Source organism: Vombatus ursinus, unplaced genomic scaffold (assembly GCF_900497805.2).
Source record: "Vombatus ursinus unplaced genomic scaffold, bare-nosed wombat genome assembly UNPS02014845.1, whole genome shotgun sequence".
Classification (NCBI taxonomy): domain Eukaryota; kingdom Metazoa; phylum Chordata; class Mammalia; order Diprotodontia; family Vombatidae; genus Vombatus; species Vombatus ursinus.
The window spans coordinates 6,569,839-6,589,630 of record NW_020954623.1 but is presented as its reverse complement, the minus strand read 5'-3'; the positions used below and the strand labels follow the sequence as shown (position 1 = coordinate 6,589,630).

The following is a 19,792-nucleotide window of genomic DNA, read 5'->3' as shown; positions in this document are numbered from 1 at the left end:
ATCCCTCCAGTCCTAGTGGACCCAGAGTCAGAAACAAAGTAGGGTTTTCTATATTTTCACTTGCATCTCCTCCATTTTTCCAGCTCCCTTGAGCTTCTCAGGTAGGGTGGGAGACTCCACTATTTATCATCAGTGCAGAAGAGCAAACATGTTATTTTAATACATTTTCCAAGGTTCAGTCATGTAACTGAAATCAAGAGTCTTGAAGCTGGCCAGCCTTGCTTGGGAATCGGCGATAGGAAAAGTGACTCCCAAGGAACCTGCAATCACCTGGCTATCATCTAATTGATGCTAGTTCCTGGGGGCATTTTCTTGAGGGGAAATGATTTGTTTTCCATCTGTAACTCACTGGGAGGCCTCTGCTGCAGTCAGCATGTTATGATGTGTGGGGGCTGGGTTTGAGAAAACTATGACTTCCTAAGGAAAATCTCATCCAGGCAGGATTCTCATGGCCTGACTTCTCTCACTGACTCATTAACCATTGGTACCCCAGTGATAAATGGAATTTGGCTAGTGCCCATGTGGACCACCCAATAAGAGCATATTGACAGGGATGCCGTGGCCAAGAGGACACTGGGCCACCAGGACTGGGCGACTTGCCTACCTATGACGCTCCTGCCAGATGCTGAGATGAGCATTCCCAAAGAGAACTTTGCAAAAACATCAGAGATTCCAGAGAAGGAGGCAAACTGGCTAACTTAGGGCCGTCTCTGTCAGAGCAGCATTATTGTTAGCTCAGTGCCTGGTAGGTGCTACATAAATGCTCATTATTTTTCCTCCCCTCCCTGTAGCATTGCCTGGGAGAGCAGTAGAATAGCCCCTGCCCCCATCCCCTGAGATGCTCCAGAGCCAGAGTCACAGGCCAGCCCTCCAAGCCAGGACCCCAGCTCAAAGACTCCCCCTGAGCCATCGGTCCTAGGCAGGAATCTTCTCTTTGAAGCTGCTCTCAGCTGGTGGGTCTAGAGTCAGGAAGACCTGAATACAAATCCAGCCTTGGGCATTTCCTAGCTGTGTGATCCTGGGCAAGTCATTTCACCTGTTTCCCTCAGTTTCCTCATTTGTAAAATTGGGATAATCATAGCATCTACCTCCTGTAGTTGTTGTGAGGATCAAATGTGATCCATCTGTAAAAAAACCTGGGCACAGCATCTGGTACCTAATACACACTGTACAAATGCTTGTTCCTTTCTTTTCCTCTCTCCCCTTCCCTTCAGAAATTAACCTTGAGTCACAGATGGGAAGGGCTCTAAGTGAGGCTCACTGGTGGCAGTGACCAATCTGCGCACAGACTTGGGGCTGACAGGAGATTCCCCAGGAAAGCACCCTCCCCCCACTTCTGTGACTGTCCTACAAACGTGGTCCACCTGCTCTGCCCCCATTGATGCTTGAAGGCCCCGCCCCTTCCCAGTCATATGGGTCCCTGCCGATGTCTCTGGCTTGCCTCCTGCATATGTATCATCCATGATAATGTGGACCACACTCAGCCAGGTTCTCTCCTACTGCCCTCTGGGCCAGCTGCAGCAGCGACTCACCAGCTTTCAATCACAGAGTACTTCTGGAAGACCCATGGAGTTAGGAGGATCAGCCAGTGTACCTGGGATCCTGATTTATCAGTAGAATTTAACCTGATCTCCGGCTCCTATTAAATTAGAGGCCTGTGTCTACAGCTATCTGGGGAGCTGTCCAAGGTAAGAAGCATGGAAGCCCCGACTGATTTCATTAAGTACCTACTATGTGCCAGGCACTGTGCTAAGCACCAGACGCCCTTGTCATCAGGGAAATGAGGGCTCCTCATCTGGTCTGCTAGGGAGAATGGCTGGCCCCATAGCCTTGAAAAGACCATGCACCTTACTGAGATGGCCTTTTGGTGTTCCAGGATTCAATTCACTAAAACCCAGAGAGAGGACATGACTTTCCTGTTGTTTCACAATTGGTGAGCAGCAGCCCCAGGTGAGAACCCCGGTCTCCCGGCTCTTAGTTAGGAGTTCTGCCCCCTGCTCAGGATGCTGACCTCCCAGGGGTCCTGGGACCAATCATTAGAAGGCCTGTAGGCGGTCAGGTTTGAAGTCCTACAGGATGGAGAGCCTTATTGGGGTCATCAGGGCACAAGCTGACATTTGCCTTGGAAATGTGACAAGCAGGCAAGAGCCTGCTCCAGTATGTGGCTTAGACTAGATGGAGATGCTTTGTCTGAAACTGGTCATCAGACAGAGGCCTGGGAGTGGACTGGCCTCTAGGCTTACATCCACCCCCTTCTGCAAGAGAGGGCTGTAGCTGTCCAGGGCCTGCCAATGGTGGTAAGAGAGCAGCATGGATCTTGGGGCTCCAGAATGTGGACCCACAAAGATGCTGTGGTGGGGGGAGGTCTGGCTGGGCTCCCTCCTCCTCAGTCCAGAGATGGGAGGCCTGCGATCCCTTCTCCTCACTCAAGCTCCTGCTTGAGGGTGACAGGGGTTCACTCCCTTGTGCTGTGGGCTGTGAGGGAGGAAAGCCAGGTTCTATCTTGGCTCTGCTCCTCAGCAGGTTGCAGTGTGACCTTGGATGAGTCCCTTCTCATCTTCAGGCTTTGATCCTGCTTCATTGAACTGCTGTTTGAAGGGGTCTTCTACTAAATTAAGGAAAGGACAGTTCATTGTTTTGATTCCACGAGTAATTCACAGCCTCTGGCCTGACATTTTCTCTTCTCTTACAATCCAGCTTCCAACCTCATTACTCCACCCAAATTGCTTTCCAAAGTGACCAGTGATCTCTAAGTTGTCAAAATCAATGGCCTTTTTTCAGTCCTCATTCTCCTTGACCTCTTCCCCCACCACACACTGCTAGTTACTTTCTCCTCCCTGATTCTCTCTTCTCTCTAGGTCTCCAGGACACCCCACTCTCCTGGTTCTTTCTCTTTCTCTGATGGCTCCTTCTCTGTCTCTTTGACTGGGATCCTCCTTCAGATCATGCCCTCTAACCATGGGAGTCCTTCAGGGCTCTGTCCTAGGCCCTCTGCTTTTCTGCCTCTAGACTTCACTCAGTGATCCCATCAGGTCCCATGGATTTAATGAACACTTCTATGCTAATGATTCTTAAATTTAGCTTTCCTGCCCCAGTCTCCTTCCTGACCAACTATTGCATATTTCCAACTGCCTTTCAGACATTCCGAACCAGATGTCTGACAGACATCTTAAGCTCAACATGTCCAAAACAAAACTCATGCTCTTTTGCACCATCCCTATTACTGTCACGGGCACCTCCCTCCTTCCCACAGCCTCAGAGTCATCTTCCCCTCCCCTTACCATGTCCAAACTTTTGACAACTCCCTGGAATGTTGACTTTGATCCCAGGACACTGGCCTCCTGGCTGTTCCATGAACAACACGTGTCATCTCTTGACCCTGGGCATTTGGGTCCACTGTCCCCATGCCTGGCTCTGACTACCTACCTCCCTGGCTTCCTTTAAGTCCTAACTAAAATCCCAGCTTCTATGGGAGGCCTTCCCCAACACTTCTTAATCCCAGTGCCTTCCCTCCATTTATGATCTCTTATTCATCCTGTTTAGGGTTTGCTTTGCATAGATTTGTTTGCTTGTCAGTCTCCCCCATTGGATTGTGAGCTCCTTGAGGACAGGGATTGTCTTCTGCTTCTTTTTGTATCCCCAGTGCTTAGCACAGTGCCTGGCACATAGTAGGTGCTTAAAAATGTTATTGGTTGATTGGTTGGTTGTGAAAGCCTTGGTTGGCCCTTTCCTCCATCTCCTGAGGGTCAGTTATGGTCATTCTTACTCATGGGTCCAGAGTGTCTTTAGGCTGGGTCTCCATTTGCAGATGCAGATTGTGATTCCTCCAGACCTTGAACAGCCATGCTCCATAGTTTGCCGAGGCCAAGAACACTCATTCTTGGTAGCTAGCCCTGAAGAGGCGAGCATCCCTGAGCTGGGTCTGGCCCCCCAGGCAGCCTGGCCACCTCAGTAGGACCTAGCCCAGTCTGTGCTACTTTGATACAGCCTTGAAGGCCCCAGGCTTCCCTCCATCCACAGAGAACATCAGTGGCATCTCATGATAATCATATAGGATGGACTGCTCATGTGGGGGAAGAATGAATTGACTTCAGGTGTTTCCCAGGGTGACTCGTGTCTGAACTGACTTTCAGGGCAGTGTCAGGAGGACCAGTTCACCGTGTGACCTTGGGCAGGTCTCTTGCTCTCTGAGCCTCACTCTTCTTATTAATTAGATAAAAAGGATGGATTAGCTGTACCTTGCAGCTACTTCAGGTCTAAATCTGGGGTGAGGGGGCATCTGCCAATTCCTTTTCTAATAACTCCCAGCTTGGTTTATGCAAAGCCTGTAGATACCACCTGTACCCCATCATCCCTGGGCAACACCAGGCCACCAGGTATTCTCAAGGGGCAGGGAGGGGACAGTCCTGTTTTCTCTACAGGGGTAGTAGCCATTCCTGCCTGCTCCCCTCCACAGGTTCTCCTGTGCAGCTGAAAATCACTGGTTTTAGCAGCTGATGCTCGTGTGTCTGGAATCCAGGCCCTTCCTTCCTCATCCTGATTGCACTCCTCTGGATTCTCTCTCTTCATCCCTGTCCATTCTAAACAGTGACCTTGAGACCTGAACATAGCAGGGGACCTAACTGTTAGAACATGAGCCTTTTTTGGGCAGGTCAGGAAGGAGGAGGAAACCAGCATGGCCACAACGTGGTCACCATGCTAATGGGCAGCGCAGCTCTCTGGGACCAGTGTACCCATAGTACAGTCTTCCACATTCATGAGGCACCTGTTACATTCTCTGCCTGTGGTGAGGCATTGGGTAAAGATCTATGGGCCAGAGTTGATCCAGTAATCAAGCATGCAAGCACACACACACACACACACACACTGCACAATGCAGTCTCTCTCTTTTACAAACACACACACACACACACACACACACACACACACACACACACACTTGAGATCCTCAACAGTCCCAGGAGAGAGGTACTCAGTGTTTTCACCATCCCATTTTGCAGGTGAGGAAACTGAGGCTCTGAGAGTTGAGGTCACATGAACAGCAGGGGATCAGGCTATTACTTTGAACTCCCTCTCTGAATTCAAGCCCAGAGCTCTTCAGCCCACCGAAGATGGACAAGCCAGTCATTCAAACTCAAGATAATAACCATCATGCTTTGAATATGAAGCTGACACCAAATGCAGAGTGAGGCAGGAAGCTTGTCATCAGCTTGTGGTGCAGAAGGCAGCATCATCACAGTCATAGATATCATCAATGGTGTCTGTAGATGCTTAGATGAGGATGCCAGCAACTTCATGAAAGGTAAGAAGTGGGGATCCAGAGCTGAGTATGCCCCTTAGGACACAAGGCTGTGGTTTGGGTCTAAACCCCAAAGGCTGCTGGGGCTGCCTCATGACTGCCACACAGGTGGCACATGCTTTCTAGTAAATAGGCCATGGTAAATGACCACAGAATGGTTGCTACTGCCATAGAAGAGGCCTTACATCTTAGTGAAACTACCTAACTGTTCACCTAAAAAAGGAATTTCTTCCCTCAACCTGCCCCCTAAGGGAACCTGACAGGTCCTATCCAAAGTCCAGTTGAATAACTCCAGTGATTGAGAGCTCACTACCTTCTTAGTGAGCCACTCACCCTACTGTAAGGTAAACTTACTCCTCTCTCTCCCTTCCTCCCCCTTTCTGTCTCTCTCCAGACTTTTCTCCATCCTACTTACATTCTTTTAACTTGTGGATTCCAGAAGTGAACCCACTATGGTCTGTTGAGCACCCTGTGTCCCTCTCTGTCTCTTTATGTATGTGGAGATCACACCAGCTGCCTTAGGAGCCAATGAAGCCCACCAGGCAGTTGACAGACTACTCTCCTCCAGGCAATGTGCTAAGTGCTTGCTGATATGAAGCTTGTGGCCACCTGAACTCCTTCCTCCCCAGATTGTTTTCCTATCTATTGTGGGTAATCCCAGTGTTCTTTATGTGTGATTTTCTGAATGCTAATGTAAAGTTCCACAGTGATTTTCAATGAACCCTCCTTTGTTGGTTTCAGTCTATCATTCCTAAATGCTGGAAACTTCATTCTGTTTGATTTCATTAATTATTCATTCCAGTGTTTTAAAACCTGAGACTTCTATCATCTTGTTTTTTATGCATGTCATTGATTGGAATGGGATTTCAGTCAGGGCCTAAATTGGATCCTTGAAGCATTCAGCTAGAGACTTCCCTTCAGGCAATTGTTTACATCTCCCAGGTTTAAAAACTTAATCATTTTTGACTTTCTCCCCTTTCCCCACTTACTCCCTCAGCTCTCATATCTAGTAAGTTACCAAGTTTTGGTGAGTCTATCCTGGAGCCTTTCTCAAATCTGTCACCCTCTCTCTGAGGTGGGTGCCCCTGTCACCATCCTAGTCTAAGTGTGTCTATCTGTCTGTCTATGTCTGTCTCTGTCTCTGTCTCTCTCTCCATCTGTCTCTGTCTCTCTCAGCCTATCTGTCTCTGTTTCTGTCTCTGTTTTTCTTTCTTTCCCTCCCTCCCCCCTCTCTCTGTCTGTCTCTGTCTCTCTCTCTCTGTCTCTTTCCCTCACCCTCTCTCTTCCTCTTTCTCCTCCCTTTCTTTCCCCCCGCCTCATTTCTCAATTCACAGATGAGAAAATGGATGCTCAGATAAGTCACACAACCTGTCAATAGTCACAGAGCTGGGAGATAGTGCTTCTGTTTCCTGCTAGTGTTTCCCCAAGTCCACTGGACATGGTGAGAATTGATCTTTGTGACAAATGTCACATAAATCACGTGGGCCGCCTACCCCCATTCTGCCCTGGATTACTGACACCCTAGGTCAGCAGTGCAAGTCTTCACCAGTTTCCCTGTTTTTGACTAAGGCGTACTGGGCACCTCTGTTAAATTCCATTTCCAGTTTGGCAAATCTATCGGGCACCTACAATGAACGATGCTATTGTTTGTCTCTTTTCCCAATGGTCTTCATCATGCTTGTTTCTTCAATGCTGTCTTGGGCATCTTCCTCATGCCCTTTATGACCAGGTCTCAGAGTTTCCTGACCAGCACATTTGGTGGGGTTTGAGGAAGGTGTACCCTCCTTCCTAGGCACCACATTAGGAGCACTACTGTTATCTCAGTCAAACCGCACTCCCTGGGCATGTTCTGAGAATAAACGCTGTGAAATTCTATTAGTGAGCACTTGCATGAGGGTTATCCTCATTACTGTGCCAGGGTGCTTTTTATCATCTGATTGACTAAGCATATACAATGTTATTAAACAGAGCACAGCCCATGAGGGAGTGCTGCTGCTTGGCATCCCTGGCTCAATATAAATCAGTCCATCCCACAACAAGCTCTGCTAGTCTTCCAGCATCCAGCCCAGGGAAGGGCAAGGGAATTTTGAAGACAGACTCTACTTGACTCATTTGCCCTGTCCCAGCATTCATGGCTGAGCAACGCTTGGCCCAGTTATCCAGTCACAGGTCTGGCCACCTCTCACACCCAGAGACTCAATTACTCCTGGTGGAGTTCTTGCCCTTTATGAACCCTTAGAAATATCCAGTCAGTTCTAATTTGTTTGCAAAGGTATAGAGAACAGATCTGTGTGCATGTACACACATGAAGACAAAAACCATGGAGAGTAATCCTCAAGAATCAGAAGTCACGAAGTGTAAGTACCATGGACAGCACCCACACCAGGACTAGGAGGAACCTGATGCTGGCCTAGATTCCCAGATAGGTGAGGCCTCAGGAAGAAGAGGGTCCTCCTCCATATTCAGTTCCTCTATAATTTAGAGCCCAAACAGTCCCCTGGTTGAATGACCTTAGTACAAACCTCACAATCCTTAATGCCCCACAACAACCCTGGGCAAGCCCCTGGGCACTTATGCTGACAGAGAAAGCCCATCCTGAACAAAAGAATCCAGAGAATCAACCCCAGGCCTAACAACATCTCCCTTAGTCCAGAGAAGACAAGGGATGGGTCTTGGGACACATCCAAGAAGATGTTATCCCTCTCTCTGACTCCAAGCAGCCAATCAGGCTTTAACAATCCTTTATCAATCCTTTAACAAAACCAGCTTCCAAGAAGGCTCAGAGGGAATGAAAAGCTGACCAAGCATGTCTTAGGAATGAAGGTAGCTCTGAACACTCTGCCCTTACTCCCCTCTCTTCCTTGAGAGTGCACCACAAGCAGACGTTCTGGAGTCCAGGGAAGCTCGGCTGAAAAATAAACTTTCAATAGCGAGAGGAGGATGGGACACTTCACAGGATTGGCTTTTGGGGCCTCTTTCCAGGGGCGATGGTCTGCAAGGATTCATGCTTAGTGTGGACAGCAGACTTTCTATCAATCAGAGATTTAATGAGTGCACTTTTGGTGAGGGAACTGCAAGGCCAACTGAATTAGATGTTCCTAATAGTTCTGAGATTGTCCTGGTCTGAGTCAGAGTGTGAGGGGAGCAGGGCCAGAGTGGAGACCAGGACCCATTCCCCCTCAAGGCCCCTTTTTCAGGTGAGTTGTTGCAAGAGGTGGGGTTTTGAATGGAGAAGCTGCTGAGTGGTGAGAAGCCCATCCCAGATGTGGAATGAGTAGCTGTGGTCTGAGCATCTGTTGGGGGTCTTTGGTCTCAACATTCTCTGGCCTCCCAAGGGAAACTGAGGGATCAGGGCAAATACAAATAGGCTAAGACCACATCCAGAATTGGGTAAGGAAAGTGATGGGGAAAGAGAGAGAGAAGAGGACTGAGAATAGTATCAGATATGCACCCCTGGGTTCTCAGAACTATTGTGTGTGGCAGGTGCTGTGGATCTTATTATCTTCATTATCCTATTTTACAGATGAGGAAATTAAGGTTTTGAGAGGGGAAGTAACTCACCCCAGTAACTCAGAGGTTACTTAGCCACTGTGTTCCATAATGCACAACATTTAATCTCCCCCCTCCTGCCTGTGCACAAGCATTACCCATGCCTGGAAGGCTCTCCCTTCATGCTGCTGCCTCAGAGACTCCCTGGATTCTTTCAAGGCTCAGATCAAATGCTACCCTGTGGGACACCTGGCTTCACCCCCTGGGTGCTGATGCTTTTTCAAATACTTTGGGCGGTTTCTGTGCTTCTCCAGGCTAAATATTCCTTGTTCCTTCACCCAGTCTTCTTATTTCCTTCTGCTAGAATCTCTCCAATTTGCCCATGTCCTTCTGAAACTGTGGTGTCTGGGACTGACCACAGCACTCCCAATATAGCCTTGGCAGGGTAGAGGACAGCAGGGCTTATGCCTCCCTACTTCTGGAAGCCAAATCCTTTAGGGCAGGCCAACATTTTGCTAAAATTTGTTTCGTTCTCATATCCCACTATTCACTTAAATTGAGTTGACTGACTACTAGGATCACAATATCTTTTTCAGACAAACTATTGTCTGAGCATGATTTCCCCATCTTGTACTTGTGAAGTATTTTTTTTAAACCAATTGTAAGATATTATATGTGTCCCCATTGGTGGCTGGGTGGGGCAGTGGTAGAGAGTGTTAGGAAGATCTGGGTTTGGATATTACCTCAAGTGAAGTGATATATGTAAAGTGCTTTGTAATCCTTAAAGGTGAATGCCATTATTCTTGCTGATATGGATCTCACCTGGGTCTTTATCTATGCTGTTGACTTGAATGCTCCAGGGTCCTCCACTGGATACTTTCAATGGTGACACAGCACCAGGAACCCATTCCATCAATTTCAAACTCATCTGATCCTCTTGTCCACATCTCTTTGACTTTCTCAGAAAGGTTTTTCTAAAACCCAGAGAATGAACCTCCTCCCTACTCCCTCGGCACTCCCACCCCCAATCCCTCAGCACTTCTTCCATTTCTCTCAATATGACACAGTTCCATCACATGCAAGAGATGGCATATTTTTAGCCTTGCCTCCTGGATGGCCACGGCAATCACTTCTAGTTTTTCCATCATAAAAAGTCTGTCTCCCTCACCCTCTCACTCTTCCTCCCTCCCCACACATAGACACACACATTAGAGAGGCTATTTAGCATATCATAGTCCACTGCTACAAACACTTCGATAAGTGGGACCACTCTTTCAGTCTCTGACTTTGCCTTGGGGAATAAGCTCAGTAGTGAAATCACTGGGTCAAAGGGTATGAATGACTTTTCTTTAATAATTGCAAGTGGCTTTCCAGACATATTCATGGTCCTACCAAGAGTATGCCAGTGTGCTCACGTTCAAGCCCTCCGCTGGGGACAGTCTCTGAGTCTCTGTCTTTTGTCATCTTTGCCAGTTGGCAGGGGTGGCGATTTCAGAATTGTTGTCATCCACCAAAGCTAGTTTTTAGTACCAGTGTGACAAGAGGGCCAGGCTCTGCTCATCTGCTACTCCAGGAAGGAGGACAGTGAAAGGACCCTGAGAAGAGCAGCTTCTGCTTCCAAGGTGCTGGCCAAAGAGGAGGCAGAGGGGAGGACTTCTCCTCAGTGTTTTTGGCCAGCAGTCAGTGATGCGACCTCCTCTTGCCCTGCCTGCTTCTTCAGGCGATGGATGCCAAGGGAGTGTTTCAGAAAGAGCAAGAAGCTTAAGGCTCAGAAGGGCCCCTGCCCCTCATGGCCCTGTGCTCTGGCCAAGGAGAAGAGTGTGGCCAAAACCCCCACCTGGGCTTTCATGTTCTAGCAGGGCAGTTGCAGCTTGTCAAGTTTTGGTTCCCTGGTCTAATTTATTTAGGTTAAAAACAATCTATGATTAAAACAGATGGTTTTATTTCAATTGTAAAGTGCCTTGGGACCAGAAATTCTGGCAGAGAAAGGCAGAGCTGTGGGAAGTAATTGTGAGTGGCTCACACGAGAGGAGGTGCCTGAAAACGAGCCATATAGCCTTGGCTCCTTTGACTGGTGTTCAGGAGGTCCAAGGCAGCCTCAGCTGCTTCCACTTGCTCTGCTCCATCGGTGGGACTCTGCTTAGCCCCACCAGTGACATGGGGCTGGGCCCCTGACCACTCTCTTATCTCAGGCCAGAGCTTGGCTGAGTCCTCCCCTCCTTCTGAGCTGCCCTCCCACTGAACATCCAGAGGTTCAAGCATCTTAGAGCTGGAAAGGATGGGAGAGAGCACAAGTCCAATTCTTCTCTGTTATGGGTGAAACTGAGTCACAGAGCCAGGAAAAGACTTACCTAAAGACACGCAGGCACTAGTCTCCATGCCTCCAGGCTCTCTCTTCTCTGAACCATCTCCCACACAGCTGCCAAAGAGATTTTCTTAAAGCACAGATCTGACCTCATCACTCCCCTACTCTAGAAGTTCCCATGGCTCCCTCTGGCTTCAATGATCAAATACAAGTCCTGCTGCCTGGTATTTCAAGTCCTTCCCAGTCTGGAATCAGGCCCCATTTCTGACTTTATTAGATGTTCCACTTTATCATGCCCCTTCCCCACTCTCCATGTTCCAGCCAAACAGGACCTCTTTTTGTGCATGTACCAGCCTTAACTGTGGCGGCTGCAGGCACTCCAAGGAAGGAGGGGAAGCCCTGCCTCTGACCTCAGAGGATTCAACAAGATGGCAGCCTTTGAGGAGAGAGGGCCAATTTAGCCTGGAGGCAGCTGCTAGTCTCTGGCCTCAGCCAGGGGTCACCTCAGAGGGATGATCCCAGGCTGCTGGAAGCAGAAGGGGCTGAAGGCATCATGGTGAGCTGGGCCAACCCCTTCACATCAGAGGGGAGGAAGCAGACCCCTGTGGGAGAGGGACCAGGATTCCACAGTTAAAGAAGGGCATTAGGGCTGGTACAAAAAGGCAGGAGAGCATGCCCACTCCCCCCAGGTCCAGCACTCTATCCACTCCCTGTTCTCTGATGGCATTATTCCCTGTTTCCTATGGGCTCATTTTAATTTCAGCCAGATCTCCCTGGGTGGCCCGTGAACACTCATAACAATCCAATCTGGCTCTCTGTGATGTACTAAGAGAGCCTAAAGTAGCCATGTGAGCTGGGTCAGACACTGGTGAGGTGTGGCAAGGGTAGTGAATGTCAAGATGTTAGAAGCCCCCCTGTTTTCCAGAGCTAAGGTCCAGCAAGCAGGCTTTGCCTTGAGCTTGGCATAACCACAATCCTTTGTGCTCACTTTCTGGATGGTCTCACCCTGTGGCAAAACCACAGAATTATTGTACTTCTTTGACCAGTACCAGGTGTTCTCTGAGCTTGGACAAGCACCTGGTGTATCCATGTTCTGGTCATGAAGCCCTGCTAGGAATCAAACTTGCCACCTTGCTGCTGTTACCCCTCATTGTCGGGGCTACAACTCATTGCAGAACCATTGGCGTAAGTATTGAGATCTCCCCACACTGCCTTGGGTCCCCGCCACTAGGGGCAGAGCCCCAGCAAATGTGTCCTTGCTGGCAAGCTGTTTCCCTCACTTTGAAATTAAACTTCTGTTTGATTCCTGACTCTCCTATCTCTGGCCTGCTCTGTTCAGTTCAAGCCACCCACAGGCTAGAGGCTGGCTTTCTCCAATTGACATGACAGAGAGAGACCCAAGGGCACCATATCCTAAGGATTTGGAAGGAGAAATAAAAGTTGCACAGGGAAATGCAGGCTCCTGGAGGGCAAGATCTGTAGTTTTCACTTTCTTGGTATCCCCAGCACTTAGCACAGGACCTGGCACATAGTAGGTGCTTAATAAATATTTATTGACTCACTGAAAGAGGAATTGGAACAGGTGGGATCTTGTTGGGTTGCTTCTGTGGCCTCCCCAGAGGCTTCTGAGTCTGCTCCAGCCTCTTCCCCCAGCCCCATCGTGTGGCCTGCTGTTGCTATGTACACAGCTGGTGCTCAGTGTTTCCTGAGCAAATGAGTCCCTTCGTGAATGTGACTGTACAAATGGTAGAAGCAGATGAATGTGGTGCTCTTGGCTCCCACAGCTCCCACAGCTCAAAGGGGCCTGTTCAGGCTTGAAGCCAGTGCCAGAGAGGTGGAGGCCACAGCAGCACCCCCACTCAGCCGTGCCCGCACAGTGAGATAGCCAGCGGGGACAGCTCCTCCACTCCTTACCCTGTCCCATACATCCCAGGGTAGAGGAGGATCCACACAGGGGCACACCTCCTCTTTGCTACTTGGCCACTCTCTTTGCAATCATTCCACAGGGAGAGGACTTGAGGGTTTCTTAATCTTCTTCTGGTCCCATTGAAAGACCAGGACTGTGCCAGGCTTTGCCATGGAGGGAAGGTGGGCTCTCGATCTTATGCAGACACAAGATACTTCTTTCCTTGTGTGGGGTTAGCAGGGGTGGCCATACATCTTCATGAGTCTTTCACTATGAAACCGGAGGTTTCTAGATGAGGGCACATGGAAGCCATAAGCTCATATATATGTGTGCATATGCACACACACACACACACATACACACACACAGAGACAGAGAGAGACAGAGACAGAGAGACAGAGACAGAGAACCAGAGAAGAGTGAGAATGAGTGTGTGTCAGAGAGACATACAGAGAGAAACATACAAACATTACATACATGTTTGCATGTGTTGGAAGTAATTAGAAGATTAGAAATAAATAATTCTGGCCCCTGAATCTCAAGTAATTATTCTGGAGACTAGGAAAGTAACACTCTGGGACTTTGCCTGGGGTGGTTTAGTGTTCTTTCCAGTTAAAAGAGAAACCCTCATGTGGCCCTTTGGGGGAACCTATCCGCCTCTGGTGGCTTTGTTTGGATGGCGAATTTATCCCCACCACCCCTTGCCCCTCTCCCCTTGTATGGTGTGTCTACACACACACACACGCACACACACACACACACACACTTCTGTGACTCTATATTTAAACACATCCAGGGTGGTGTGGGTGAGATGCCCTGAGTGATTGACCCAGGACAGGCAGGAGGCAGCAAGGGGTCAGGCATGAGACTCATCATTGCCAAGGGAAAGCCCAAGCAGCTTCTCCTCCTCACCACTGATTTCTGGGAAACCCTGGTGCACAACAGCCTTCTGTTCCCAGAGGCCCCAGGGCACAGTGAAGGCTTGGGTTCCTGACCAAGGACTCAGGGCCAATGGCCCCCAATGTGTAGACACAGCAGTGCCCCTCCCTTGTCACAGTCACAAACCAACGTGCCTCCCCAGTCAGTCCTAAGATTTTAACATGTCCCAAGTATGGCAGGTCTGGACACACCTGCCCTCATGTCCATTGACAGAACACAACACACAATAGAGCACATAACACACGAAATAAGAGTGATAACAGCAAATGCATGAAGCTATTCAAGATTTCCAAAGCCCTTTAGACACATCCTCTTGTCTGGTCCTCACAAACACTCCAGAAGGTAGATGAGGCTGGGGGGGGTGTTTCTGGCCTCAGGATTTCATTAATAGTGCTAGGGGGCTCTTACCCCTCACCCCACAAAGACCACAAAACAATGAGGAAAGAGGAAACAAGTGGGTGTAGGTGTTGATTAGGTGAGTGCCAGGAAGATGGGCCCAGCTGTAATTACTGATGCCCTCCCACACGTGCAAACACACCATCATCAAAAGTGCCCCAGCTGTGAACACACCTTCATTAGAGACAAAAGGGGCCTGCAGCTCCATTCAGCTCTATTCCCCAAGTTCACAGTCATCAACAAATGAGCTCAGAGTCACCCAGAGCTAGAATTCCAGACAAAACAAACTTGATTTGGAATATTCCTGCATTGCACAGCCAGAAGGTGAATCAGTATTAAAGTGGCAAGTGAGGTTAGCTTCTGAATTTAGTGGAGGGCCCCAGAGTCCATCCTGGGCCTGGCTGGTCCCTGCTCTGCCCTCAGACCCTCATGGCATCTGCTGAACTCCACCTCTGGACATTCTCACTTTTATGCTGGCTACCCTCAAGTAACCCGACCCTAAACTCCCAGCGGAACTACCTGGCCAAGCCTGGGCCCCATCCACTAAAAGTCTCTACATAGGGCAAATGAGAGAGATTCATTCCAAGGCCTGGGTGACCCCGGGGGATGGATGTTTGGAGAAGAAACAACATGAGAGAACACACTTCCAAGACTTATCTAAGACCCCAGGTTCTGCCTTTGAAATCAATGAGACAATCAGAGAACATCTAACAAAGGCATATGGTGGTCCAGACAACAGGCTAAGAGTGCATTCTCATGCTCCAAATACCAGAGGAATAGAAGCCAAAAGGACCTGGGGCTTGGCTTGTTCCAGCCCCCAGCCCTTGGAGGAGCCCCTAAGAGCAGGGAAGATTTGAAGCCCAAAGTCATTCATCTGATACCAACATCTTCAAGGATAACTGAGTTTCTCTTTGCAACATTCAGAATCAGTGACATGCTCAACAAAAGGTAAAATTACCTTTCCCCATTTATTTTCAGGGTACCACTTGGATAAGAAGGAGAAATGCCTAATCAAGTCCTATTAATTTACCTTTTTAATGTTTTTTGGGCTCCCAAGAACTTCCAAGGCCACTCTGTCTCTCAAACATCTCACTTCAGAGGAGAAAAAAGAGCAGCATCTCTCATACCCCCACTTGACACATCCCTCCCCCACAGTCACAGATGTGCCAAGATGTCCCCTTTGAGCTCGCTTCCTAAGGAGTCCCTGGTCCTTCTCAAGCACTGGGCATGCTCATCATCACCAGCAACTTGCTGAATTTCTGATATTTGGTAGGAAATGCCAAGGATACTGCAAGCATTTCTGTTCACAAATGAGATCACCTACCTTGGCGGGAAGATTCGTCCATCCATCCCACAGTGCTCCAGAACTGTCACATTTAAAATTCAGGGTTTCTTCTGGATGGAGGCTCCCCTCCCCAGGAGCTTTCTGGAAGATTATGCAGCTCATTCCTCTGAAACTTGAAGGCTGGATGACCAAGGCCTCCATCGCTATGTTAGGGGAGACCTGAAAAAAGGGATGGAGAAGTGGGTCTGGGGTCTTCACTTGTAGAACCTCCCTGCATGAGTACGCTTGGGCCATGATGCATGCGCCCAGTGAACATGCATGCCCACTGACTGTTACAGGCAGAATGTATGTAGAAAGAAGCAAATTGTCAGAGAAAGAACTCCAAGTCCAGGGCCCCCTTACTCAGAGCTCACAGCTTGGGAGAACCCAGTTTTCAGAGCCCAAAGACTCTTCCCACGCTATGTGAAGGCTGGATGCTCTCCTGTGCTCCTAGGAACATCCTCCGCTCCAAAGAGCTGCATGAGTTAGCCCCCATTTGCCCCACAAATGAGTCCCACAGTCATCCTGGCCCTCGCTCTGGCCTCTGGTCACCTCTTGAGCTCTCCTCTGCTTTTCAGGGCCCCCTCATTGTGGCTGCCAACTCTTGGCTTATTCATTTCTACAGTCCTTGCCCCTCTCCACCTGAATGGGCTCCCTGGGTGGGAATTCAGACATACATACACAGGTTGTCTAGCCCTAGCCACTCACCAGAGCTTTCTAAAAATACTGTGCCTTTCGGAAACCCAAGCTGTGTCAAGGCGTGTCTCCTCTTTACCCAAGTTTAAAGGAAATCATGTTTCCAACGAGCCAATTTACTGCTGCTAATTACCTTCTGGCTCCCATCCAGAGAGAGCAGATGAGGCTGGCATCATGCGAGAGGCTGGGAGACAGGCCCCAGCTCTCAGTATTTGCCAGCCAAACTTTGCCATGCATCAGCTTCCCCTGCAGTGAACTACAGGTGAGCCTGCCAGGGCTCCAGGACACCCATAGCACTAGCACTCATATTCAGAAAGGGACCAAAAATGAGACCATCTCCTCTTCCCCAAGCTCTGCTGGCCTCCCCTGCACCTCATCCTAGGGCCTCAGCCTAAGGACTGCAGTTCATTACCCCTTGAATATCTCTCCAAACAGCTAGTCTTCCCAGTTCACCCACTTCTGAATTGCCCATGGGAATTCCCACCACTGTTTAATCAGTCTTCCTAAAATGTAGGTCTGATTATGTTACCCTCTTCCCCCATTCGATCCATGCCAGTGGCTCCCTATCGCTTCCAAGATCAAACACAAAATTCTCTGCTTGGTGTTTAAAGCCCTTCACAACCCAACTTCCTCCTACCTTTACAGTCTTCTCACATATCATGCCCCTTTACACACTCAGAGATCTAGTGACTTGGTCCCTTGTTTCTCCCCACAGTTCCCTTCATTTCCTCATCTGAGGTGCATTCCCTGCCCTGGCTGTCCCCCATGACCGGAACCCTCATCTGTCTCCTCTATACCTCTCGGTTTCGCAGGCCTCCTTCAAGTCTCAGTTAAAGTCTCATCTTCTGCAAGAGGCCTTTCCTAGGGGTCCTTAATGCTATTGTCTCCCCTACCAAGGCTCCCCTTAATTTGTCTTGAGTAAATCTTGTTTGTGCAAACTTATTTGCTTGCTGTCTCCTTGTGAGTGGCTATGAGCTCCTAGAGAGCAGGATCCATCTTTTGCCTTTCTTTGTATCTCAAGCACTTAACCTAGGGCCTAGCACATAGTAGGTGCTTCATAAATGCTTGGTGACTGACTAGCTATGTGCTCAGCCTCTTACAGGCATGGTCAGAACATATCTCTTAGGATTCTGGGATCACAGAGCTAGAGGGAAACCCCTCATTTGACAGACAAAGAAACTGAGGCTGGTGAGGGGAACTGGTTCTCCCTGGGTTACATAGGGAATGTGCAGAAGATCCAAGTCATCTGCCCCAGGTCGGGTGCTGTCTCTCTCCCACATGTGGCTTCTCACCATCACCCAGCTGTACCTAGGAGCTGTCCGGAGTCCTGAATCTAAAATTCCTCCCTGTGTAACCACCGCCTCCTCCATTGCTGTTCTCCCACAGCTCTTCTTGAACTTTGCAGTGGCCTCCAATTCTCCTACCCCTCTCTCTTCATCCCCCAAGTCCTTCAAGCCCTGCCTGGGCACACTTTCGCTCTATAGACCCTCTGCCCTTGAACCCCTTGCCCCTTCTCCTATGCCGCTCACATTATATTGACCCCCAAATCTTGGTCCTTCTTTTCTGCTCCTATTTATGGGCTTTTGAACACCTCTGGGGGAATGACACACACTTGATCGCAACTGGATACTCACTACTGCACAACAATACTTTCAGGTCTCCCTGATGGACTCTGAGTTATACTTCCTAAAGGAAATATTTTTAACATTCTTCTATGCTATTATTAATAAATAAGCATTTATTAAGTGCCTACTATGTGCTAGACTCTGTGCTAAGATATTTACAAATGTTATCTCATCTGATGTCCATCTTGGACAGCCTTAAATGCCTGGAAGCTTCTCCTCTCTATGGACTACACTGCCTCCTTGGAACACTCACCCACTGCTTCTAGTCTGCCCTCTGGAGCCAAGAACAAATCTAGCCCTTCGAAGAGCTGAAGAGTCACAGTCTGCCCTTCTCTGGATGCACTCCAGATCACCAGCCTTCTTCATAAAGTGAAGCAAAATGAACAAATCCTTCCGGAATGGAAGCCAGTCCTTGTGTGGCTTGACCAGGCTCGAGTGCAATGGGACTGTCACTCTCCAGTGCTTGGATGCTCATTAGTTATGTAATGCTCTCTTACTCCAGGCTGAGAGGACATCATTGATATAGGTGGACCGGCCATCTTGTTCAGAAGATTGCCTACTAGCCACACCTCCTCCATCATACTTGGGGAGGTGATTTTGGAACCCAGGAGAGAGAATTAACATCCACCTCCCTGAAATGTTAAATTATTAGGTTTGATCCAAGTTCCTTTTGGATCTGTCTTGGTCCCAGGCTCAACAGGTTTCCCTGGTACTATCCAATCAAGGATACTCAGAGTTGATTTCTTAGAACAGGTTTTATTGAAGGACCCATGAAGACAGAGAAATATTAGCCACCTCTACATAGCCTTATTCATTGTCATATAGTCCCCTCTCCCTCTTCCACCCCTAGCAGTCTCAGACTATGGGACAAATTTTTGAGTGCTAGAAGTTTGCTTTATACAAATAGGGATATAGGTTGGAGCTGAGGGGCAACCCTCTCCCACCCCAATTTAGGAGAGGTTCATGGCTTGAACATTTGAACACGGTCTCTAGGCAAAGGATCATGTGGGAAGGACATGGGTTGAACTCAGCTTGACCCTTCTGGTCAAGTGTCAGGCACCTAGCAAGGGCCAGGTGATTTATGGAGGCCTAGAGAAGGTTTCATTGTTCCTGGACCATGTGTGCTACCAGGACAGAGCTAGCTCTATCACCCAACATGCTAGGTATCCCTCCCAGATTTGTCACCTGCACATTTCTGTCCAGGGTACTGCCATCCTACCAAATTTTCGAGTTTACAACCTCAGAGCCATCCCAGACCTTTCCCTCTCCCTCACTAGCCTCCCCTTCACATACACACCTTCTAGGTATGTGGCTTATAAGAAGGAGCCTATAAGCCTGCACTTTGAGCATAGATAGCAGCCACTTGGCCATGTCAGGAATAAAAAACATTGCACCTTCAGTATGTGCGATGACAAAAGTCTCCCTGCTCTCCATACTTTGTGGAAGCAGGAAACACAATTCTTGTTCTTGTTAGTAATTCTTGCAGCCAACTCCCTGGAGAACTTTCCTCACCTCATTAGCTACAGTAACTTGCTTTTACCTCTTCTGAACAACTTCCTCCTTCTCCAGTTTCTCTGGTTTTTCTTTTATTCTTTCTTGGCCTTCTGGGAGCACAAACCATTCCATATCTCTCACACTCTTTAATATCACTGTACTTCCTGGCTCCTTCTTTCCCTGTGGTTGATGAGTGAACATGCCCAAGTATCCTCTTCCTTTGAAAGCCTTTTGCCTGGCCAGCTCTCTCTCAAGTTAGCATCTGATAGTTCTCCTCCCTTTCACCACCAGACTCCACCAAGATGCTGTCTAGCAGCTG

At 48.7% G+C, this 19,792-nt stretch overlaps 1 protein-coding gene across 3 annotated transcripts in view; it reads right to left on the bottom strand.

Annotated features, from left to right (window-relative positions):
- The window catches only part of ADGRA1 (adhesion G protein-coupled receptor A1), a 300,070-nt gene that overhangs the window by 116,437 nt on the left and 163,841 nt on the right, over positions 1-19,792 (bottom strand). For all 3 annotated transcript variants that reach the window (XM_027840488.1, XM_027840489.1, XM_027840490.1), the window contains one exon: positions 15,659-15,838. In XM_027840488.1, the coding sequence (XP_027696289.1) occupies positions 15,659-15,838 (180 nt within the window). The remainder of the gene's footprint in view (positions 1-15,658; positions 15,839-19,792) is intronic.